The 25,116-nt window shown below is 46.1% G+C and overlaps 1 protein-coding gene and 1 long non-coding RNA gene across 2 annotated transcripts in view; both read left to right on the forward strand.

The window, feature by feature from the left end:
• LOC142311638 (beta-1,4 N-acetylgalactosaminyltransferase 2-like) overlaps positions 1-25,116 on the forward strand; it is a 204,628-nt gene that overhangs the window by 127,576 nt on the left and 51,936 nt on the right. The window contains exon 5 of the mRNA XM_075350206.1: positions 18,090-18,279. Coding sequence (XP_075206321.1) covers positions 18,090-18,279 — 190 coding nt within the window. The remainder of the gene's footprint in view (positions 1-18,089; positions 18,280-25,116) is intronic.
• Positions 4,008-9,969, forward strand: LOC142311639 (uncharacterized). The gene is made up of 3 exons (XR_012754287.1): positions 4,008-4,168; positions 5,641-5,810; positions 8,252-9,969. It is a non-coding gene; the product is annotated as an uncharacterized LOC142311639 (long non-coding RNA).

Raw genomic sequence — 25,116 nt, forward strand, 5'->3', positions numbered from 1 at the left:
TCTGCTGTCCAGAATCCCAGAGTGTCTATCGGCTATATCTTCCTTCTTTTCCTCTCGCTTCCTAAAGCTCAATGTGGCCAAAACTGAACTGATCATCTTTCCTCCATCTTACTTACACCCTCTACCTGATCTACCTATTACAATAAATAACATCACGCTCTCCCCAGCACACAAAGTTCGGTGCCTCGGAGTGACCTTTGACTCTGCCTTGTCCTTCATACCACACATCCAATCCCTGACCACCTCCTGCCGTCTTCAACTCAAAAATATTTCCAGAATCCGCCCTTTCCTCAATTCCCAATCTACAAAAATGCTAGTGCATGTCCTCATATTCTCTCCCGCCTTGACTACTGCAACATCCTCCTCTGTGGTCTCCCTGCTTACACGCTCGCCCCTCTCCAGTCCATCCTTAATTCTGCTGCCCAAATGATCCACCTCTCTCCTCAATACCACCCTGCTTCTCCTCTCTGCAAATCCCTCCATTGGCTCCCAATCTTCCACCGTATTCAATTCAAATTACTAACACTGACCTACAAAGCCATCCATAATCTATCTCCTCCGTATATCTCTGAACTAATTTCTCACTACTCTCCAAAACGCAATCTCCGAACCTCCCAAGATCTCCTTTTCTCCTCCTCTCTCATTCGCTCCTCACACAACCGACTCAAAGACTTCTCCCGAGCATCCCCAGTCTCCTGGAATTCGCTGCCTCAACATGTCAGACTATCTACTACACTTGCAAACTTCAAACAGAACTTGAAAACTCTTCTGTTCAGAAATGCCTATAACCTTCAATGACCTCACTGCTTCACCACCACAGCTGCCGCCCCACCACCGCGCGGAGCTGCCGCCCCACCACCGCGCGGAGCTGCCGCCCCACCACCGCGCGGAGCTGCCGCCCCACCACCGCGCGGAGCTGCCGCCCCACCACCGCGCGGAGCTGCCGCCCCACCACCGCGCGGAGCTGCCGCCCCACCACCGCGCGGAGCTGCCGCCCCACCTACGCCCCACCTACTGTCTCCTCCCCAAAATCCTATAGAATGTAAGCCCGCAAGGGCAGGGCCCTCTTCCCTCTGTACTAGTCTGTCTATTGTAACTTATATATGTATTCTGTACGTAACCCCCTTTCTCATGTACAGCACCATGAAATGAAGAAGAAGAAGAAGAAGTTCCTCCTGCCCCCTTGTCCCTATATTGTACTAAAGGTTATCTAAACATCCTATCTTAACATTCCTATGCCTGTTACTTACTATAGTTTACTCCATATTATCCTGCTTAACATTTCTATACTTTACACATCATTAATACCATATTTCCTGTAATAAAACACCTTACATAAAACACACTACATTGTATAAACTAAATTACCAGTCAGGATACAGGTAAAATATATCTTTGTACCGTGTTACCCAGTAGAGATAAAGGACAGTCAGGATAAAGTTTAGAGCAAAGAAATACAATGCAATACACTTAAAAAGGTACAGTTACATTAATATAAACCCATCGGCCGCTAGATGGCGCCTGTTGCTGTGCTGCTCCGGATCTGCTACATCGCCGCACCAATATACATTTAACATCAAGCACAAATATATTACAGTACTATTCATTACGGAAAACACTGTATCTCCTACAACATCAAAAACTGTTTATTACCACCTTCTCCTTCTCTTTTGCAGCCACAAAGGGCTCCATGAGTCTCAGCCAGTGTCCATCTGACATAGCAGATCTGCTGAGTCCTAGCCAGAGTTGCTTACCCATCCAGAAATTACAGGACAGGCCATAAAAATAGGTCACTTTTCTGCACTGTCCATAAATAAAAAATTTAAGGCTACTGTAATTTTTATGGAGATGAAAAAACTTATACAGATTATTTTGACTGTAATTGTCGTTATTTTAAGTTTACTGTGAATTCAGATGATGTCTTATCAAAATTATGGGCTGTAGAAATGGATCACTCATAATCATAATGATTGATGGTTTTACAATGTGTCTATAAAATGATTGTTTGTCAGTGATTTTTTTTTTTTTTTTGGTAAGCTGTCCACAAAAAAAAAAATAGAGTCAATTTGACAACCCTGGTCCTAGTGCACCCATATTAGTTCTTATAGGGACTTCTCACTGGATAATCTCCCTGTAATTGGGGCCCGGAGGGATTCCATAGTAGCAGTGGAAAATATGCACTTTCAAAGTGATAAAAATATGTCCCCCAAAGATCTGCTATGCGTTGTGAGGAAACACATTATGTAAAAAAAAAACAACAAACAAACATAACAGCACTATCTGTGCACTACTGCTTCACAAATTGTCCAATATCCAGCCATTTTTATCTATATTTGTCTGTGTAGCCCTACCTCATCCATCAATCAGGACAGATCTCAAAAACTTCATGGAAGAAAAGCGAAATAAAAAATAGGTCTCCCAAATCCTCCCCCCCCCAAATAATAATACAACTCTAATTTATTATACAGTATATCAGCAAATTGCATACATGATAATATATATCCACTGAACCATAATAATCTGACTGCTGACACCCAGCAAAAACTGATAAAACGTTCCCATGTAATAAAGCCACACTTATATGAGAAACAAAACTCTCTTTAATGGAGAAATGTACACAAGAAGTCTTATCTTTTAATGGATGGAGGTTGGTCACAGCATGAAAGATAAAGTAAATCACAGAGATAAGGCATGATTGGCCCGCTAAACAATTGCTATGATGTATTAGGCAACCACGGACTCCTGATGAAAGTCAGCCTACGTACAAAAACCATCAAAGTTGTGCAATTGACCGCCAAGGAGGAACAGTGTCTACAGCAGCGCTCTGTCCCCCACCCATCAAACATTGGGTCTGCTCAATGGCATTCTGCAGGCCAGAAAGATAAATATCTAAACCTATATCCATAAAGTGGACACAATTAGGCAACATAAGCTGTGAATTGTCTCCTTCAAGTTGCCAGTGTCCAACAATCACTCTGACCTTAAAATGCACAAATTGAGACACTTGCCCATTCAGCAAGTACTCGATTGCCGCAACCTACTTAGTACTCTGCCATGCAACTCAATGTATGGCCTCTTACCATACCAGAACAAGTTCTGGAAAGAATCCATAGAACCTGTCAACGTCACACTGCATCACAGTGAGCAGTTCCACTAAGCGTAAAGCGCAGAGGTCATTGCCTTCTGCATAAAGAACTAAAATAATGGGAGATGAGGCTGTCCAGGCAATTTCAACCAATTTTGGTAAAAAATGTGGCCAGGTCAATCCTCAAATGATCAAAGATGTAAGAATGGCCTGGTATTCAAATCACAAGCTTGACAAGACCTGTGAGCAGATAGAGCCATGTCAGCTCTGCTTCATCGCTCTATACAGAGTGAGAAGCAGGCTGACAGTGAGGGTAGGATTCCACTTGCGTCTCGCATTGCATCACCCCACATGGCCTGATGCTCTCAGGACAGGAGCGCCTCAGCTGCATGGAAATACATACAGCCGACCCGCTGCTGTCGGGAGAGTGTGCGATGTACCGGGTGAAGTGATGCGACACTCGCACAGTGACAGTCAAAGTGCAGTTAACAGGACCTTCGATGACGTCATAGTCATGTGACCAGTCTAACCCAATGTCTGTACTACATTCGCACCACACTGGTCCCATGGCTATGACGTCATAGAAGGTCTTTTAGGGATTGGTGCTTACGGGGGGCACAGCAATGATCGGATGTGGAAGCAGAAGCCGCAGGGAGACAGAGTCTGCAGGACGTATCGCGGGACCTGTAAGTATAATCATAATGTTTTTTAATAATGTGCTTTTTTTACAGCCCCTAGACCCGAACTGTAACACGAGCTTCCCAGGAAAGCTTGTCATCGGGACTGTGTACAGGATCACTATGTGGTCGGTACAATCCCCGAACTTTACAGTTTGGGATTGTCCATCACTACTGTGGGGCATCCCAGTATTTGACTGAGGGCCCCCTGACTGCTGTGCCCCGTGATAAGGGTTTAATCTGGTCGTCCCATGTAATTTCTCCCTCCTCCCTGTTTTGTTGCAGCCAATGGTTCTGTTCTCCTTCTCCTGCTTCCTCCCTTTATAAACCTCTTCCCGGCCTCTTCCGGTCTCTCCCCACTTTGTGGGACCCGGAGGCAGCTGTCCCCGCTGTGCACCTGGAGAGAGTGAGTACGGCAGTCGATCTAACCGCTGCCATCCCGGACTATCAGGAGGGATTGGGATGCATGGCTGCCATCCCTCATTGCTGGCCGGTGTCCCGTCCCTCCTGATTGTCAAACTCCTGTCCCTGCTCCCATCCATGCCAGCGGGAGGTCGGCGTGCTCGGCAGCCGGATCGCCTAAACCCCAGTGCACTGTTCCCATAGTGCCCCCCTCCTCAGTACCTGCCCCACCAAACCGACAGTTACCCAGCGCGGCAGCGCAGCGCGCGCACCCTTTCATTTACACAAACACCCCCCCAACCGCCCGCTCCCCCCCCCCCATCTCCCTCCCTCTATGTACCTCCAGTCACGGAGGGCTGTAGCCTCGCCACCTTCCTCCCTTTAGTATATGAGCCGGCAGCTGTGCACTGGCCCTACCCCCTATTAACACTGAGCGGCTGCTGCTCTCCCTCTATGCAGGGAGCGCGGCGCTGCTATCTCTTTTTAACTGCCCGCACCACGGGCTCCTCTCCTTGCAGTCCCAGCCCCCCCCCCCTTCACTCTCTCACCTCTGGTGCTGTCTGCTCGGCACCCGTGCACTGTTCCTCCCTGGGTCGCGTCACACTTCTGGCCCCGCCCACCCGCAGCCACCTGTATAGTTGATCCTGGAGTGTATGGGCTCCTTTCAGGTGGTGGGCGTGGCCTATCCAGTGTCACAATTCTCCCCCCCTCCCCTGCCTGCACACCCCACTCTACTGTGTCCCAAGATAGATATATATATCTATTTTATAGATATATATATATATATCTATTTTATATATTCCTGCTGTAAGTGAGAAATGTATAAAAATATATAAGAAATAAAGAAATTAAAATATATAAAATTAAATAGGATATAAAATTAAAATATATATATATATATAAATGAATAGGCTATGGACAGTGTGTGTGTATGTATGTATGTATGTATGTATATGTGTTTGTGGGCATGTATGTATGTATGTATGTATGTATGTATGTGTATATATATGTGTGTGTGTGTGTGTGTGTGTAACCCCCTCTGGAAACACTGCTCTGCAATTTGTACATGCCCCAATCATGTGGCAGCTTTCATCATTCCTGGAAGAGGCCCAAACATTTTGCACCTCACCCCCTTCGCAGAATTAGCAGCTGCATTAATTGTCCAGCATCAGTGCCTCATCCAGTGATGTCCCTACCCCACAGTCTCTGCCGGTGGCTGAGGCTATAATAATAAAGGCACCTGATGTCCCTGTCCCTGATGTTATGCCCCCACTCCATTATTAATCACTACCTGTGCTGTCTCCCGCTGGTATGGCCCCTTCTACCCCCCCCCCCTTTTGATCTTGAGCATGCGGGTGCTGGATCCCCGACATGCCGTTACGGCTGTGGTACCCGCTCTGCACGACCCTGCTCCTAGGTATCTTTCACCGCTGGCCGGCCTGTAATAGCTGGAGCAGGCGTTTTGGTTTACCACAGGTTTTCACAAACGAGTCATCACCGAAGACATTCACTACGTCGTTCACCTTCATCATCTGAACGTCCTCTCGCTCCTCGGAATGTCCCCGCAGAAGGACGTCATAGGTCCCATCGCCGACCCTCCAGGCATCTGCGTGCCAGCCAGCCCCTCCTGGTTCCTCAAGACAGTGGTGAGTACCCTTATTCCAGGGCTTTGGGAGGGGAAATAAGACATGATTCCAGTTAAAAAGTTTTTTGTTTTTTTTTTTTTTTTTTTTTAAAAAAAAAAAGAAAAAATGGAGCATGGCATCATATGTATTTGACCCCCGGATATTTCTTAGAGCTGCTGATTTACTAGGTTGCTAATTACAATGCGCACACGTTCATCTGCTTTTGAGGGGTTTGCCAACAAAGCTTCACGCCCGCTCCCCTACAGGGGCCTCAGTTTCCAACACCTACACTGGATCAGTTTCTGTTGTGACAGCCCTCTGTTACTTACCTAATTATTAGCCATTCCTTATTAAACAATTATTCACCATTCAGTATTAGTTGATATATATATATATGCTGTGTATATATATAATATAATCTATATGTATCCGATCCCAACACATTTTGCAGGTTTGCTTCAGGAGCGTGCATTGTGTTTTACTGGTTCATCCACACCGCATCAGACACCGGGTATGCCTTTCGTGTTACCGGTTCATCCACACTGTCAGCATTAGACATCGGGTCTGCCTTTCGTTTGATCGGTTCATTCACACTGTCACCAATTTAACATTCATAATCAGACATCGGGTCTGCCTTTCATTTTACCAGTTCATTCACACTGTCACCAATTTTGATCGCTTTGCAGCAAGACATTAATTTATAACACTCTTCTTGGCTTTCTATTCCTCTTATTTTATTGAGCCATTTTAGACCTTTCCTTGAATGGTCATTAATTGCGTGACGGGATCTTTCTAAAATACACCGCTTGATGATTTAATGCTTGCCCAGTTTATTACTCACGTCATGTTCCTTCAGGTTTGGTCCAGCGTTCCCCTATTTAGAGTCGCACCCTTTGTTATTGATTGTTTGTTTGTTTGTTGGTAATTAATTCACCCGTTGGGTGGGATTTCCCTTGTCGGTTTTTCCTTTTCTCTTGATGTGGGAATTTTCCCATGCCAGTCGCCCCTTTCCACAATGGGCCTTTGACCGTGATTGAGGTATAGTTCAATGGTAATTGTGCGGGTAACATACAGATCCCTGGTTCAGTCCCAGCGTTGACACTTTACATTTCCCCCATCACAATATCGTATAACGCTTTAGGGCCAGACATCTGATGGTTTGATAGATTCCCTTTCATCCTTTAATTGCCTTACTTCAGGCTCTGGTTTGGGAATTTGTTTTTAAATATTTCGGGTCCTGTGCGTTAGGGCGTCTCGGGTATCCTAGAGTTTGGTTAATTCACCTTACATTTCTGTGTTTCCCACTAATACCACGCTTCAGATTTTGTTTTTGCTTTTGGTCCATTAACATGAGCACTGCCATTCTTAGACCATTTGTCATGGCTTCTCCTTTTACCCCTCTGTGTCATCACCCATCAGATTATGGTTCTTTAGTGTTTGGTGTCCAATTGGTCCTGGCCCCACTACGGTTTAGTTGGAGAAATAATTGTTGTTTACGCTCCTTCTTGCTTTCATTATACTCTGGGAGCTTTGCCCCAATTCCAGAGCGGAGGGGATCCATTTCCACCCCTTGTGCGAAGTGATGTGTATGGTCGATGATGCTGTGAGGTCTCCTGGGAGGTCTCTACAACATGGTAAGCTTATGGTAAAACATGGTGCAAGGATATTTGTAGGCACGGTTTTTCATATGTTCGCTATTATGTGTTTGCTTCCAAAACCAGTAAGGACTAAAAGATAAATAGCGTGGCGCAAAAAAAAAAAAAAAAAAAAAAAAAAAAAAGTGAGACTGTAGTTGCCCACTTCTTGTGAGTATGGTTAAACACCGTTGCGCTGGTCTTCTGAATACTGGGAGACTAGGGAGTCTTGATTACAGTTCGACTGGATAATACAATTTTTATTTTCCAAAACAAGTCCCAGTGGTCTTTGATACCGTAAATTTTTCGTTTGGACTTTTTTCATTTGGATTTCAAGGTCCAACAACCAAGCCTTCAGATATTTGTTCTTGAGTGCCTCGTTTTCTATCCTTGGACCAATTTTACTAGTCTATACTTACCTGCTCTTTTGCCGTCATCATGGGAAAAAGTAATAAAATTATTAGAATGGTCAAACTATAAAAAAAAAAAAAAAAAAAAAAAAAAAATAAAATATATATATATATATATCTCTTACAAATATATATATCTCTTACAAAATGGTAGAGGAGTACTTCTGATAGGTGTGGTAAGTGCACTGTTTTCTGCATACTAGGTGGTATGCAGGGTCCCGATCATAGGAGAAGTGGAATAATACACTTTTGTTTCCCAGTACCAGTCCTGATGATATTTGTTATGATACCATAACTTGTACAATTGGTCTTTTCAATTTGGATTCCAATGTCAAATCACCGAGCCTTCACATGCTGATTGTTTCCTCAGGTATATTAGACCGGTTTATTGCTTTGGTAACAATTTTCTCTTTTTCAGATGGTGTCAGATCCGTGCTATGGATTTTTGGCTGCTCACCATGAGCAGCCCGGAGAATGGAAAGCTATGCAGGTGGAAGGCATCTGAGACAAGTTTTGGCAGGACCGATTTCCGATTTGCTGAAAGTTATGATCCCACTGAACGCCTTTCTACGTGTTTCTGTTTTTTCCATTTTGGGGACACCCTCTGCCTGTTCTGCGTAGATTTCACTATGATGAGTTCCAGGTTGCATTAGGATCTTATATCGGTTTAGTCAGGTCATTGCTTGTGATCTTCTATTGGTTTAGTCAGAGGTCATTCTTTGTGAGATAAGCCAGGACGGTTATTGATGGATTGTTGAGTACTCCATGCTGGAGTGCCACGTTTTGTTTTGTTTTTATGGTATACATTTAACATTGTTAAAGTTGAAATAGTCCTTTGATTTGCAGGTTGTTACTATGAGTTCCGCGTTGCTTTAGGAGCTTTTATTGGTTTAGCAGAGGTTATTCCTCGCAATGAATGCATGTTGGCTATTGGAGAATCGTTGGGTACACTTCAAGCTGGAGTGCCAAGTTTTATTTGCGGCGGACGATTCAGAGCTTCTGTTTCTCGCTGGTATACATTTAACATAACTTAGAGTGGATATATTTCTTTCGTTTGCAGGTTGGTATTGAGCATGCCTTATTTTCTGGGTGGGGGTCGGAGCACAGTTTGCTACTTTGCTCCTCCTTGGCGGTCAATTCAGCAACGTTGGTGGTTTTTTGTACAAAAGCAACCCGCGCCGGGAGTCCGGCTGCGGCGCAACGCTTTGTACTGGCTTACTGTGATTTATTACAGTACTTTTATTTTGATATTTTGGGCTGTGACCGACCACCATCCACTAAAAGATGAGATTTGGTTATTCAATCTCCAAATAAAAGAGTTCTGATTTTATATACCTGAGTCTGATTCTTCATTACATGGGACGATTGATTGTGGGTTTGTTGGGGTCTCAGCAGTCTGTGGGGCATCCCAGTATTTGACTGAGGGCCCCCTGACTGCTGTGCCCCGTGATAAGGGGTTAATCTGGTCGTCCCATGTAATTTCTCCCTCCTCCCTGTTTTGTTGCAGCCAATGGTTCTGTTCTCCTTCTCCTGCTTCCTCCCTTTATAAACCTCTTCCCGGCCTCTTCCGGTCTCTCCCCACTTTGTGGGACCCGGAGGCAGCTGTCCCACCCTCCCTCCCTTTTTCAGGTTTGATGTGATGGTTTTGGTGCAAAAAGCTGACCTGCGCCGGGAGTCCGGCTGCTACACAATGATATGTACGAGTTTTGGCTTTCCTGCGCCGGGAGTCCGGCTGCTACACAATGATATGTACGAGTTTTGGCTTTCCTGCGCCGGGAGTCCGGCTGCTACACAATGATATGTACGAGTTTTGGCTTTCCTGCGCCGGGAGTCCGGCTGCTACACAATGATTTATACAAGTTTTGGATTTCATAATATCGTATGTAGTCACAGCAGCGGTCAATTCAGCAACGTTGGTGGTTTTTTGTACAAAAGCAACCCGCGCCGGGAGTCCGGCTGCGGCGCAACGCTTTGTACTGGCTTACTGTGATTTATTACAGTACTTTTATTTTGATATTTTGGGCTGTGACCGACCACCATCCACTAAAAGATGAGATTTGGTTATTCAATCTCCAAATAAAAGAGTTCTGATTTTATATACCTGAGTCTGATTCTTCATTACATGGGACGATTGATTGTGGGTTTGTTGGGGTCTCAGCAGTCTTACATTTCCAAGCACACTGGGACAATGTGCAGTTTTGGTTATAGTTTGGGTGCAGTTTTTGTGACAAGACTGCAGCGTGTGCATGGAGCGGAGTACAATGCTCTACTACATCTGACCAACTCAATCAGATATAGCAAAGCAGAGATGGTTAGCTGTAGCAGAGCTGAGACAGTTAGATGAAATCGAACAGAGATGGTCAGAGAGGCTTCTTCAGATTTTGCTCTGCAACATCAGATTGTCTTTCTCAGATGTAGCAGAGCTGAGATGGTCAGATGTAGTAAAGCCGAGACGGGGATACTAGATCAGTCTCTTCACTGGGGTTTTTTTTTGCCTTCCTCTGGATCAACATGTTAGGCTACGGGTTGAACTAGATGGACTTGAAGTCTCCCTTCAACCTTAAAACTATGATACTATGATACTATGATACTGTTAAATCTCACCATCTCTCTGCCCTGTCACTCTGCCCTGTCACTCTGCTTTGCCCTACTACTCTGCCCTGTAACGTTCCGCCTTCCACTCTGCCCCGCCACTCTTCCCTACCACTCTGCACAGCCATTCTGCTCTGCCCTGTCACTCTGTCAGAGTTACTACATCAGATGTGGCAGGGCAGTCTCACCACTGCTACATCTGTGTGAGAAGGTCATATGTAGCACAGCCAAGAAGGATTAGCATTTGACAGACTGGGCTCTGCTACATCTGAAGGAGACGGTCAGATATACGATGCTGATGTTGATTTTTTTATTTGTCCCGTTCCTTATTCGACGATGACCTTGGCATCTTGTTTGGCAGTTTTTTTTAATTCCGCAATTATTTATTTTCTGTTTTTTACAGCTTTAACAACAAAAATAACAAATTACAACAATAAAATACATGACTTAGGAAAGTCTGACTGACGGCCCTATCTTGCCGTACTGACCCAAACCAGTTATCCACCTTTTACCGCTTCTCCACCCAAAATAAGACACAGACTGCGTGACATTGGATATAAAAAGGCCACAGCAGCCTCGTTTATTAACACCAAAATAATCAATAACATTTTATTAATAAATATAGTAATAACTCTATAAAACATAACCACCAGCAAAGGAGGGGGGGGGGGTAAGTGAAGAGTCCTGTTGTACATGATTGCAACACCAGCTCCACCATGTGCCCTCAGCCGCACCACACGGGCTCGAGGACACCCAGCACATTAACATGCCCTGCTGTGACCCAGCACAGCAGGGTCCCACGTTAAAATGTCCCGCTGTGACCGAGCACAGCAGGGACCCACCAACCATACCATTGCACCACCAGGGGTAACCCGTTCCTGCACTGGGTTTGTACCGCACCGCGGCCTCGGCTGTGACCGCCAAGCCGCTCAGATCTCGTGTACTGCGGGTGGTGGCTAGAGCCTCTCATGGACCCGGGGGTCACGTCGCTCTGCAAGGGGGTTGGCGTTGCATGCGGGAATGTGGGGGTGCTTGGGTTTGAGGTGATAATTCGTGATGCTACCCACGGGTTGTGGTGATCGTGGACACCGCTGCTGCGGTGAAGGTACGGGGGCTCCCGGGAGCGGTGTAGTGGCGCAGCTAGGTGGGCAGGGGATTTTGGTCCCGGGGCCCAGACGCAGATCTCCATATAAGTCTATGTGGACCCAAATATTGTGTTTTAAAATGGTGGTAGAAAGGGCCAGGTGTATTCAAGCAATCACATTGAGTCTCCCACACACTATTTCCGGGCTGCTCGTTACCCTCATACTTATTCGCTGCTTCCCCCCACTCATTGGCAGTCCTGGTATCTCTGACTGTAGTCAGACAGCGCCCCCATCCTGTGGCACTTTGTGCATGACTACTTGGAACCACACATGCTGTCTGCATAGCTATAGTTGTATAAAAATAAATAAATTAAAAAATTGGCGTAGGGTCCCGCATATTGTGATACCTACCACAGATAAAGCATACGGCTACAGGCTGCAGCCCCCAGCTGTGTGCTTATATTGGCTGTGTATCAAACTAAGAGAGACCCCATGCGGCTTTTTTTTAATATTATTTAGGTAAATTACCTTATAGAAAACGTACAATCCTCCCCAATTTTGATACCAAGCCATGATAAAGCAGTCAGCTGGAGACTGATATTGTCAGACTGGGGAGACCCATGGTTATAGGTCCCCCCCAGCCTAAAAATAGCAGCCTGCAGCTGCTGTGAACGTTGCTTACCCGGTGATGGGACTTTTGGGCTAAATTTCCCTACTTTAAGGGTTCTCTCAATTTCTGCAGCTTCAGCCATCTCTTGGGACTCTGCAGAATCTCCCTCAATTTCCTCTTGATTCTCTGAAACTTCAGAGGCTTTCTTGCACTCCATACCTTCAACCTCAGATTCTCTGAGGTCTACAACAGCTTTTGTGCCGTTTGCACTATTATTCACGCCAGCACTGGTTGGATCACTGGTCTGCTCACCATGACCTTTGTGGATTTTTCCTCCACCAACAGCCTCCAGGATTTCTTCTCCTATAGGGTTTTCACTCAACAGACCATCAGCCTCACACCAGGAAATCATAGGGGACATCACCACTACTGTTTTGGTCGGCTCCTTTTCTGCACTTTCACTCTGCTGATTTCTGCCGTTACAATGTGTCAGTTCCAGCTCAGACTCATCTTTCTTTTGCATGATTTTGCTGTCCAACACTACATTAGCGGTTGCTATTGGCAACGTGCCTTTCTCAACCTTCTCTGCACACTCAGATTCTGGAAGGGAATCCACCCTTTTGGCAGAACTACATGACACTGTCTCTACCTGGACCATATTTTCAGAGGTTGTAGCTCGCTCCGCCTCTCTACGCCTGTTGTGCCTTCGGCGACGGGAGGAGGTTTTCCCCTGTTCGCTCATCAGTACGTCACTGTACTCGTTTGTCACTTTAGTAGAGTTAGTGTATTTACTGGAGTCATCGTCACTCGCCCTGGTGTCCTGGACTAACATGTTCCCACCTAACCAGGTGTTGGCTCCCTTTTCTGGAGCTCCCCTGTCACTAACGGTCATATTGTCATTTATTTTCTTACACATCATGTCACTAAGTTGGGCATGTCCACCTTTTTCTTTGCTCCCCACTAACTTAGGACAGTCACCTTTAGGGGGTGCTATCTTCACCTTACCACACACAGCCACCCCACAAGAACTCTTTTTAATCTCCCACTGTGGTGGAGCTTCCTTTGGACTGTTACGGCTCTTACAAAAGCACCCGGACACTTCCCCCTGCTTCCACATTTCCACAAATAATTTAGAGTCCCAACCTATAATAATTGGGTGCTGTAAATCTGAAACTTCACCAACATCATGAGAAACAATGTCCGTTTTTGTCTTAATGACCACACTGGTCATTGGGTATTCTTTATCATTATTGTGGGTGCAGTTGGCGTGGAACTTCTTTCCAGGAATCAGGTAGACATCAGATGTGGCCCTCACCAGGGTCACCAAACTCCTTGAGTCTACAAGTCCAGTTACAGATTCCCCATCCACTTCCACGGTACACAGACGTGGCTTCTCGTCAGATGGGTGGTCTATACTGCAGACAGGACACTTGCAGCATGAACACCTTTGTGCTTGACTACTGTCCATCTGCGCCACTGCGCCCTTGTCTATGGGATGCTCCATCCCCTTTTGGGCAACAACCCCTTCATGGGATTCCACCCCCTTTTGGGCAACCCAGTCCCCAGAGGGTACATTCCATAGCCTTTCCATGGAAAACGCATGTCTCAAACCACACAGTACCTCTGTGCCCCAGGTATCCTTCTGGGCACCCTGTGTGTGCACTGGCCCCACAAGGGACTGTACCCACTTGTCCAACGCCACCAAGTCCAGACGCTCTGCCAGCGACTCCCGTCGCCGCTGCAGCCCATTCTGCTCTACCTCCTGGCGACCAGTGTCCTGCAGTTGCTCACCGACCTGCACCGGGTACTTTAACAGTATCTCATCCACACAAGCTGCTCCAGTCATGGTCACTCAGCTCCCACGGACCTTCGTGGACCCGCCGATCCACCGCAAGCCGCTTGAGTGCGCCGTGAACTTTCGTGGACCCGCCGATCCACTGCAAACCGCTTCAAAAAATGTTTTCGTGGACCCGCCGATCCACAGGCAACACTTTCTTGCAGTGTGTAGACAGCAGAGAAAAAAAAAAAAACCTTCATGGACCCGGCTGATCCACAGGAACAACACCTCTGCAGTTGTTAGACGTGCTGCCTGGATTGCTGCCCGCTATCTAGCACCATATGTGAACGTTGCTTACCGCAACCCAGGGGGTTTACTCGCTTGCAGCGATGCAGGGTAGCTTAGGCATACATAGGCAACGCAGTCTCTCAAAAATGCAGCAGTTTATTAGTACAACATAAACTGCCCTTCCAAATGTAACAAAGCCTCTCCTGGCTTAAAGGAAAATATAACATCCACATACCGTGGGCTTCCAGTCCAATTAAATGTCCATAGTGGATTCTCCACACTCTGGCTCCAGCCAGCGAACACAAATCACTGTGGTGCTTCCTGCAGCCTCCAGCCCTCTCCAGCCAGGCTGCAGTATTTTTCCCCAGCCCTCACCTGGACTGATTTCCAGAAGTCTCTCTTCAGTCTTGACACAGACTGAGACCTCCAGCACACATCCTCCATGTGCAGCACTCTCAGGCTCCTCCTGTTTCTAAAACTAACAGTCTCTTAAAACCCAACCGGATACACCCACAGGTGGAGGTATGTGATTCTCCAGCTCTGTCCATCACACTGGTCACAGTTTAAAGGGAACCTAACCCTTAATTACAACCCAAGTTCTGTGGAACTACAAGTCCCACAGTCACACCTTCAGTTCAATATCACAGGGGGATCCTTCTCCACTGCGACCATCCACAACATTGGTGGTCGCTACCTCACACTGCCTACAATTGTCACATCCATTAGATGTGACAATCCTGGCCCTTTACACAGCTCATTGAGATTGCCTTGGTGCCGAGGCAATTGGGGTAGTATAAGGGATTAATAACAGCTCACAGCTGCTGCTAAGCTCTAGATTAATAATGGCAGGCATCTATGAGACACCCCAATACTAATCTATAAGTGAAAAGAAATAAACACAAATATCGAAAAAATCCTTTATTTGAAATAAAAGTACAAAAAAACCTATCTTTTCTCCAATTTATTAACCCCAAACACACACAGTTCTAACATAATCCACACAAAATTCCACAACGATTCCAGATCTGCTACATACTGAAGTGAACAGGTCTACACTCTGTGCCTTTAGGCAGAGACAGAAAGCCACGGACCCACTTGGGGGGGAGGGGCGACATGACCAAGGGGGAGGTAGGGAGTGATGGGGTTAATAGGGACAGTTGGGTGTATGCCTAATATGGCATTGGGGGATGGTCTTAGCCTGGGAGGAAGAGGAGGAGCAGGGAAAGGGTTAGTCTGGGAGAGGAAGGAGTTACCTACTCTTCTGCTTCCGGACGCCGAACAATCACCACCATGGCTGACCTCCAGGACCTGCAGCGTTCCTGTCACCTGCATGCAGCACAGCTGGATGCGACGCTGGAGGACTGTGGAGTACGCCGGACATGGAGGGTTTGTCGGGGTTAATAAATTGGTGATGAGGGACTTTGTTAGTGTTTTTTATTTCTAATAAAGGATTTTTCGTGTGTGTGTGTTTTTTAACTGTAATTTACAGATTAATCATGGAAGAAATCTCGGGGAGACGCCTGACATGATTAATCTAGGATTTAGTGGCAGCTATGGGCTGCCATTAACTCCTTATTACCCCGATTTGCCAACGCACTAGGGTAAATTGGGAAGAGCCGGGTACAGTCCCAGAACTGTCGCATATAATGTATGCGGCAATTCTGGGCGGCTGCTGACTGATATTGTTAGGCTGGGGGGCTCCCCATAACATGGAGATCCCCATCCTGAGAATACCAGCCTTCAGCCGTATGGCTTTATCTGGCTGGTATTAAAATTGGGTGGACCGCATGCCGTTTTTTTAAATTATTTAATTATTTATTTCACTGCACAGTATACACACACCCACCGGCTGCTGTGTTTGGGTGCAGTGAGACACCTGTCACTCAGTGTGGGGCGTGTCTCACTGCAACCAATCAGAGGCGCAGGAAAGCAGGGAATACGAGATTGTTTAATGAGCGGCCGGCTTTTTCAAAAGAGGAAAAGCCGCCGGAGTTTAGTGAACAGCTGTGCAGTGCCGCAGCAGTGATCGGGGAACGGTAAGTAAGAGAGAGGGGGGAGAATGACCGACAGACTGTGAGAGGGGGACAGACAAGACAGAGAGAGACAGACAGAGCGAGACCGACCGACGGGAGTTAGAATGAAAAAAAAAATGACCGACATCGCTAGTAAAAAGCACAAAACGTGCGTTTTGGACATCGGAGTGCCACACAATGTTTTACGTAAAATCATTCATGTATTAATCTCAAAAAGTAACATACACCAGCTCTATCTCACTATTGGGTATGTGCCCTTAACATTTCCGCCATGAAAATTCATTTTGGTGTCATTTTGGAAGGTTTTCTGGTGAGTCCATAAAAATGGCGTAAAACTCGGACAAAATTGTTCACAGCTGTGACTTTTGAGTGATAAATGCTTCAAGTGGTCTTCCCCATGCTGTTGCCATGTCATTTGAGCACTCTTCTGAGACTTTTGTGACATTTTTAGGGTTTCTACATGCTGCCGGGGGTCATTTCAGAAAAATACTCGGGTCTCCCATAGGATAACATTGGGCTCGGTGCTCGGGCCGAGTACACGAGTATCTTGGGATGCTCGGCCCGAGCCTTGAGCACCCGAGCTTTTTGGTATTCGCTCATCACTAGTGATAAGATTTTTATATAGTTCTTTTTTAGGTTTTGTCGCTTCTGCAGCCAAAACACAATTTTATAGAAAAAAACTGCTTTGCTGTATTCTGAGAGCTATAGTTTTTTAATTTTTTGCTAACGCAGCTACAGTATATGGTGGCTTATTTTTTTGCAGGACAAGATGATGTTTTCAGCCGTACCATTTTTTATTTACATATAACTTTTTGAATGCATTTTATTGCACTTTTATGTCAGCTCTGTGATAAAAAGACAAAATTTTGCTACATTTTTAATTTGTTTTTTACTGTGTTCACTGAAGAAGTTAACTAGTGTGATAGTTTTACATCTCGGGTTGTTACGGACACGTCAATACCAAATATGTGTACTGTTTTTTTTTGTTTTTTTTTACATAAATATACATATTTATTGGAATATATATATAATTTTTTTGTTTATTTTTCCTATTTTTTTAAGACTTTTTAGTTTTACTTTTTTATTTAGTCTCTTTATAGGACACTAACTTTCAGTGATCTGATCACTGATATAATCTACTGCAGTGGCTTATATCTGTCAGAGCTGCAGCAGCACCTCTCACACTTTGTCTCACACACCTTGCATACAGCATGGTCTGTGAGGCTTTCCATAGCTGAGTGACCCGGAGTCATCATGGTGACGACCCAGGGTTACCATGTCAGTGATCGAGTCCCTGTGATCGCTTTACTGGGACCCAATCGCCAGGGAGAGGTAAGCGATTCGTCTCCTTGCCTCTTGAATGCTGCTATCGCATTGATCACAGCATTTAGGCGGTTAAACTGCCGGGAGTGGCATGGGTACCACTCCTGGCAGTTGGAGCTGCAAGATAAACTGGAGACCCAGAGGCAATCGCATTGTACAGCGCAGGAACCCCCGCGATCGCCATGACATACTGGGTACATCATTGGTCAGAATGGCACTGACTTTCATGACATACCCAGTACGTCCAATTTCATGTAGAGGTTAACAACAATCTGTGTGAATAATTGTGAGATCTTGTTTTGTGATCATGTTATTTGGAGCTGCAACAGCCTCATAGACAAGGTTTATGTTAAAAAAAAAAAAAAAAAGTGGACTTTTTACCTAAATGTTATTTTCTTTTACTGAGGTATAGGATTGATTAAAATAAACTTCTTTCGAAAATATTTTCATCTATCAAAGATTCAGTTTGATATCCCATGCTTCACAATTTGATTATCTGTAATATCTATATATCTATCTTACATCCTACATATCTTCCCGTATTGCAGGTAACTCTTGAGGCTTCTTTGGGAACCATTGATTTTCTAGTGAATTTATCTGAAAATACAGATTGTCAAGTTTCCGGCAGAGGAGAAAAACATCTGACTTTATTGACCAAGAACATTCGAGTATTAAATCTTATATTGAAGTCTATCACTTACACAAGCACGACATATAGCATAGACAGCCTGGATATCGGTAAGAAGATACTCAATAGATTTATGATCACTTGACTTTATGGACAGCTGATTGACTCCTATTTATCTACTCACATATTGATCCCAGTAAGAGATAAGCTTGTCGTGTAGTGTATAAGATAGACACTGATCATAAGAAATTTTAGAGAAGAGATATTATGTGCTCCAAGATCCAGAAGTGATATCTCAGACAGTTAATTTTTTTTTTTTTTATTCAACTTTTTATTTTGAAAAAGGTTTTTAAAACATATTGTACAACAGAAAAGAAAAGAATAACACACAGATATGCAGTTACACGAATAGATGTACCATTTCACAAGTATGCTCATTGATGGACTATATCACTAACACTCTAAGTGTCAAATAGAAGGTGGAAGGTGTCCCCTGATACCGGTCTAAACCCCGAGTATCTGTCACTTCATTCCTATATCCGACCCTACATCTGGTATGTGTCCACTAGGGCATCCCAAAGAGACCATGTCACTGTGAACTTATCCATTGTATTATGGAGCTGTGCTGTGAGCTTTTCCATATTCCTGACATCTTTTATTCTGGCATATAGATCTGAGACAGAGGGCGGGGCTACCCTTCTCCAGAACAGTGAAATTAGACACTTGGCCGCAGTAAGGACATGGAGTAAAAGCTTTAGTTCAGGTTTGCTAAGAGACGATGGGAGGGCATTCAGCAGATACACTACCGGATCTCTGGTCACACTACCCCCCACCAATCTGCCAATCAAGGATTCCACCTCCTCCCAGAAGCCATCGATGATCGGGCATGTCCAGAATATATGGTATTTGGATGCTCCCCCAAGGCCACATCTCCAACATACATCTGGATAGGTACGGTTAAATTTGTGTAGGAGTTCTGGTGTGTGGTACCATGTCATGAGGATCTTTACTTGGTTTTCCTTATAAAGAGTGCTAATCGAGGACCTAAATGTCCTAGCCCATATAACTGACCAGAGTGCATCTGAAAGGGGGCGTCCAACCCATCCCTCCCATCTCTTCATGTATGAATGCTTCAGTGCTTCCGGCGGGTCCCCGATTATCAGAATGTTATAAATGGCCGAGATCAGTCCCCTGGTTGAAGTCCTGCCTGAACAAAGGATTTCGAATGCTGTGGGACGCCGCGCCCCAGCCCGTCCCATAATGTCTGTGAAAAAATGTGATACCTGTTGATATGAGGAATATAGGTGAAGGGGTAGGTTGTATTGATATCGTAAATCCGAAAATGGCTTCAATTTCAGCGTAACCGGGTTGACCAGGTCCCGAAAACAGTAGAGGCCCGCCTTCGCCCACTGCCCCGTCACCCCCGGGTTCATGCCCTTTGTCAGATGTGGTGTGAACAAGAAAGGGGTCAGCAGGGAAGACTGTGAGGCCAGCTGGAACTTCATTCTACACTGTCGCCACACCACTCATGTAAATGCCATCGGACCCAGGAGTTCTCTGGATGGGGTTTCACTAGGGCGTCCCCATATTAGAGAGCTGGGGTGGAAAGGTGCCATCCAAAGCTTCTCTATCTCCGTCCACCTGTTAAAAGCCGGTAAGGTCGTCCATGACGCCAGGCTGCGCAGGTGTGCGGCATAGTAATAAAGCTTAAGATTCGGACACGACAAGCCCCCTTTTGTACGTGGTGCGCATAGTACTGAATCTGGGATGCGGTGCCTTCCTGAGTGCCATATAAATTGCAAGAGTTTTGATTGGAATTTTTTCAATACCCCCAGGGGAACCCGCACCGGGAGTGTTTCAAACAGATACAGAAATTTAGGGATAACTGACATTTTAAGTGTAGCGATTTTACCCAAAAAAGAGATTTGAAGTGATGACCATTTTTTCAGGCTATTTTCCACTTCGCGTATCAGGGGCGGGAAATTGGCTTGGTATAATGTTTTATAACTGGGGGTTATTTTGACTCCTAAATATCGTAGGGAATCTGAACGCCAAGAGTACTTAAAATTTTGTTTAAGGATCTGTAATTTAGTTTCTGGGACGTTAAGCAGTAAAGCCTCTGTTTTGTCGGAGTTAAGTTTATAACCCGAGAGTCTAGCGTATTGAGTTAGTACTGCGTGTAAGTTTGGTAGGGAAATGACGGGATTAGTCAGGGACAACAGGACGTCGTCTGCAAATAGGGCCACTTTAAAGGATTTATCCTGAACCTTGACCTCCATAATGTCCGGATTAAGTCGAATATGTGCTGCCAGTGGTTCAATGCTTAGGACATATAGCAAAGGGGACAGAGGACAGCCCTGCCTAGTTCCATTTCGAATGGGCAGGGGATTGGAGTGTGCATGAGGGAGGCGAATTGTCGCCGCAGGGAGAGAATACAAGCCCCGCAGGGCTGAGACAAATGGTCCTGACAGGCCGAAGTGGTCCAACACAGAAAACATGAAGGACCAATCCAGCCTATCGAAAGCCTTCTCCGCGTCTAGTCCCAGAAGAAGTGCTTCCACTCCTTCCCTATTCACCACTTCCACCAGATCTAAGATCCTTCGGGTGTTGTCCCCCGCCTGTCGATAGCGAACGAAACCTACTTGGTCTTTATGAACCAGCTGTGGAATCCAATTATTTAGACAGTCCGCCTACAGTTTGGTGAATATTTTGAGATCAGAGTTTAAGAGGCTGATAGGGCGATAGCTCGCACATTCCATGGGGTCCCTACCCGCTTTAGGTATGACAGTTATGTAAGAGTGTAAAAAAGTATTTGGGATGTCCTCATCCTTCATAAAAAGATTGAAAAGATGAGTCAAATGAGGCGACAATTCTCCCAGGAAGGTTTTATAATATAGGTAAGTAAACCCATCTGGGCCCGGAGACTTGTGGTTTGGGAGGTCTTTAACGGTCTGATGGATCTCATCCGGGGCTATTTCTCGATTAAGATCCTCCAGAGCCTCCTGGGACAGTTTTGGAAGGTGACAGTCAGCCAAATAATCATTCAATATTGTTGTTCTATCTGGGTGGGACATTGGTAGTGACGGAGGGATAGAGTACAGGGATGTGTAGTATGCGTGAAAGAGTTGTGCGATTTTTGTGGGATCATAATGAGGGGTACCCAAAGTATCCTTTATGGTGCAAGGAGCGGAAGTTATCGTTTGGTCCCGGAGCCTTCTGGCCAGCATCGTATGTGGTTTATTGCCATACTCATAATACTTCTGGCGTGAGTAACGTAATAGCTTTTCTATTTTCCCGTGTGATATCTCTTTTAATTTAGTTCTGAAATCTATTACCGCTTTCAGGCGAGTCTTAGAGGAGTGGGTGCGAAGGCGTTCCTCTGCTGCTCGGAGGTCTGTTTCACATTGATGATAAAGGTGCTGTGAGTCCTTTTTGAGCTTGGAAGAAATAGCTATGCACTCCCCTCTAATAACCACCTTGTGGGCTTCCCATATCACTGGGAAAGATGGAGGGGTCTGAGAATTCTCCGCAAAGTAATTCTGTATAGCCTTACAGATAGATTCTCGAGAAGTAGGGTTAGTGAGTAGGGATTCATTTAGTCTCCAGTGGGTTCTTTTTGAGGGAACATTTGTTAAATTAAGGTGTAGTAGTAAAGGGGCATGATCTGACCACGTGATACTGCCTATTTGTGCTTGTCGGAGTGTTCTAAGAGTGAGAACATTACCAAAGAAATAATCGATTCGGCTATGGGAATTATGAGGATGTGAGAAGAAAGTGTATTGTCTTGCTGTCGGTTTATCAATTCTCCACAGATCAAATAGTTGGTATTTATGGATCAATTTGCGAAATCCCGTAGACAAATTAGATGACTTACTTAGGTTTGTGGATTACGAGGGTGCTAGCATTTTATCGGCTCTGTGTGAGAACACCATATTGAAGTCCCCTCCTATAATGTGAATGACCCCCCGATCTGACGGGAGGCGTGAGAGGACCGAAGAAACAAATCTATTCTGATTAGAGTTTGAAGCATAGAGGTTACATAGGACTAATTTCATCCCATTCAGCGTGCCCTGGATGATCAGGTAGCGACCTGAGGGATCTGCTTCCCACTTACTCACTTGGAGTGGGCAAGTGCGAGAAATTAGTATAGCCACCCCAGCTTTCTTTTTTGTATTTGTAGCCGAAAAGGATTGAGGAAACCAATGGCGGGCAAAGTTAAAAGAACTTTTTTCCGTGAAGTGTGTCTCTTGCAGAAACACCACATCCGCCAGTGATTTTCGCATCTCCTGAAGAACCAGCCTCCTTTTAACATCGGAATTCAACCCCTTCACGTTAAGGCTCATCAACGTAGCCATCCCGGTGTCTTAATGTAAGCTAATGTCAGGACTAGTGTTTGAGACTGTCGCTTGATGTGTATGGTAGATATACTCCCTGGGTCCTTCTGAAACAGAGCGCCTCTACTATAGTGAGTTGCATACCTGTGAGTACAACCAGAACAAGAAAGAATAAACCAAAACATACCTACGTTCTACCAAAAAATAGAAACTCTTCAATTATGCAATAAGGGTATGGAATCAATCCCGACCGTCCACTACCCCACCAGCAGAGTCGACTTACTTTTATACAAAGTTAAGGATACCTCACTAAATATAACCTGCACTATAAACCAAAGTGCGAATCAATTGGTACGACTCTGCAGAAGGGTTAGTGGCGGAACCTCACAAACCGGACTAGGGATCCAAACCTCCCCCCCCCGGGGTTTTGTATAAAGGAGGATGTCCCAGGAAAATGGGAAGCAATATAAGCAAACCAGTTGACCCCCTGGAATTCCCATACGAGATCAAAAAATGACTATAAAGTCACGGGAAAAAGCAATCAGGTAGGTCCTTCTGCTCTTGGGCCTCTAGATCGCCGTTTACGTGCTGCTGTGGCCGGCTGCCAGGTCTGAGGAAGCTGCTGTATCTGTTGGGGCAGAGTCCAATCTGGCAGATCCGGGACAGGAAGGTCGAATGCCCGGCAAAATGACTCCAGGTCTGCAGGGGTCCGAAGGCTGGCCGACGTCTCCCCTCGCCGTGCAGATAGACTGAATGGGAACCCCCATCTATAGAGGATATTATTTGCCTTTAGGGATGACAGTAATGGGCGGAGGGCCCTCCGCTGCTGTAGTGTCAACCATGAGAGATCCTGAAACAGTTGAATCTTAGCATCTTGGTACATCGCTTGTTTTGGCGGTCGTGCTCTGAACATTATTTCCTCTTTAAGTTGGAAGTCCACAATATGACAAATAATGTCTCTCGGGTTCCCTGTCAAATTTTTGGGGCGCAAAGCCCTGTGTGCTCTGTCCATAGGAATTGGGCTATCAGGAGGGCGCTGAAGGAGGGAATTAAATATGGTCTGCAGAATTTTTGTAACGTCCTCCTTTATTTGGGCCTCAGGAACACCTCTGACCCTTATATTGTGGCGTCTGCCTCTGTTGTCAAGATCTTCGATATGACGCTGTAATTCTCTTATGGCGTCGGCTTGAGAGGAGGTATGGGACTGGAGGTGGCGAATGGTTGTTCTAGCATCATTATGATCAGTCTCCAGCTGGTTTATTCTTTTAGAGATAGATACTACATCCTGTCGGACCGCCGCTATTTCAGACCTGAAGGTATCTTTTACTTCAGAATTCACAAATTCCCACCAATCTGCTGGAGGGCATGCAGGCTGCGGAGGCACGGGTCCAGCAGTCAGATTTCCCGGTGGCCCCCTCTTGGAAGCTACTCTGCCAGGCGGGCTCAGTGGGTTCTTAGAGGTCTCTTTATATTGTGTTACAGGGACTGGGCTCCTTGGCCCTGCCTCCCCAGATGATTTCTCGTGCCTTTGGGGCATTGGGGTGAGAGTCTCACTCTGTAATATTGGTGGTCCCAGTGGGGAGGACAGGGGGCATCTTTATGAGGTTCTAGGTCATCCCACACAGGCTGGGGAATTATTGCAGGCTGCCGGGTCTCATTCCTGGCCTCACGAGCCTCCTCCTGTGCCTCTCCCCCGTCCCCCACTAAGCCATCTACTATCCCACTACCGGAGCTCCCCCAGTCCTCAGCTCCATCGCCCCAGGCTAAGTCACCGGACTCCCCCTGTGGATTTGCTGTTAGAGCCGACGGACTCCAGCCGCCACCACTTTCCAGGATCTCTAGTGGGGTGAGGAGCGGCATTTCCCCCATCTCTGTGTGACCGCCGGAGCTCGCCTCTAGGGAGAACGTATACCTCCTACCCGGTCCTGCAGTCCACGGGCGCACGATCTCAGCCTGCTTACCGCAGTCCTGATCCCGTCCGCGAGCAGGTGAGTCACCGCGCGTCTCCTCCGCCGCCGCCGCCATCTTGACCACGAGGTCAGCTCCCCTCCTGCCGGCGTCCGCGGGATCCTCATCTCTTCCTCCGTCTGCGCCGCCGACCTCTCTAGTCTCCTCATCTCTTCCTCCATCTGCGGCATGCACCAGCTCTCTCCGTCCGCTGTCTCCCATACCTCCCGGAGCCGCAGCAGTCTGTGGAAGCAGGGGATGCGGCGCTCCCGCCGTCCGGGCGTCCTCCTGTTCTTGCTCCCCTGGCAGCTCCTTAAGTAGATAGGAGTCCAGGGTGAGCGGCGCTGGGGTTCCCGGGTCTCTGGCAACCTTAAGGGGCTTTCTCTTCCCCATCCTGGGCACTCCAAGCTAGTGTAAGTGGGCTTATTTTACTCCCGGGTGAAGGAGCTCAGTCCTCAAACGTCCTGCTCCATGAAGCTCTGGCCACGCCCCCCCAGACAGTTAATTTTTCTAAGATGGGGACATCTATGTACTTTTTTGACACATTTATGAAAAAATGTAAAAGGTAATTATATGAAACCATGCGTTATGCAGCAGTATTGATGCTTGACTATTCCCATCAACAAAGGACACTTGTGATTGTAATATATTTTTACAGAGTACTGG

The sequence above is a fragment of the Anomaloglossus baeobatrachus genome, chromosome 5 (assembly GCF_048569485.1).
Source record: "Anomaloglossus baeobatrachus isolate aAnoBae1 chromosome 5, aAnoBae1.hap1, whole genome shotgun sequence".
Lineage (NCBI taxonomy): Eukaryota > Metazoa > Chordata > Amphibia > Anura > Aromobatidae > Anomaloglossus > Anomaloglossus baeobatrachus.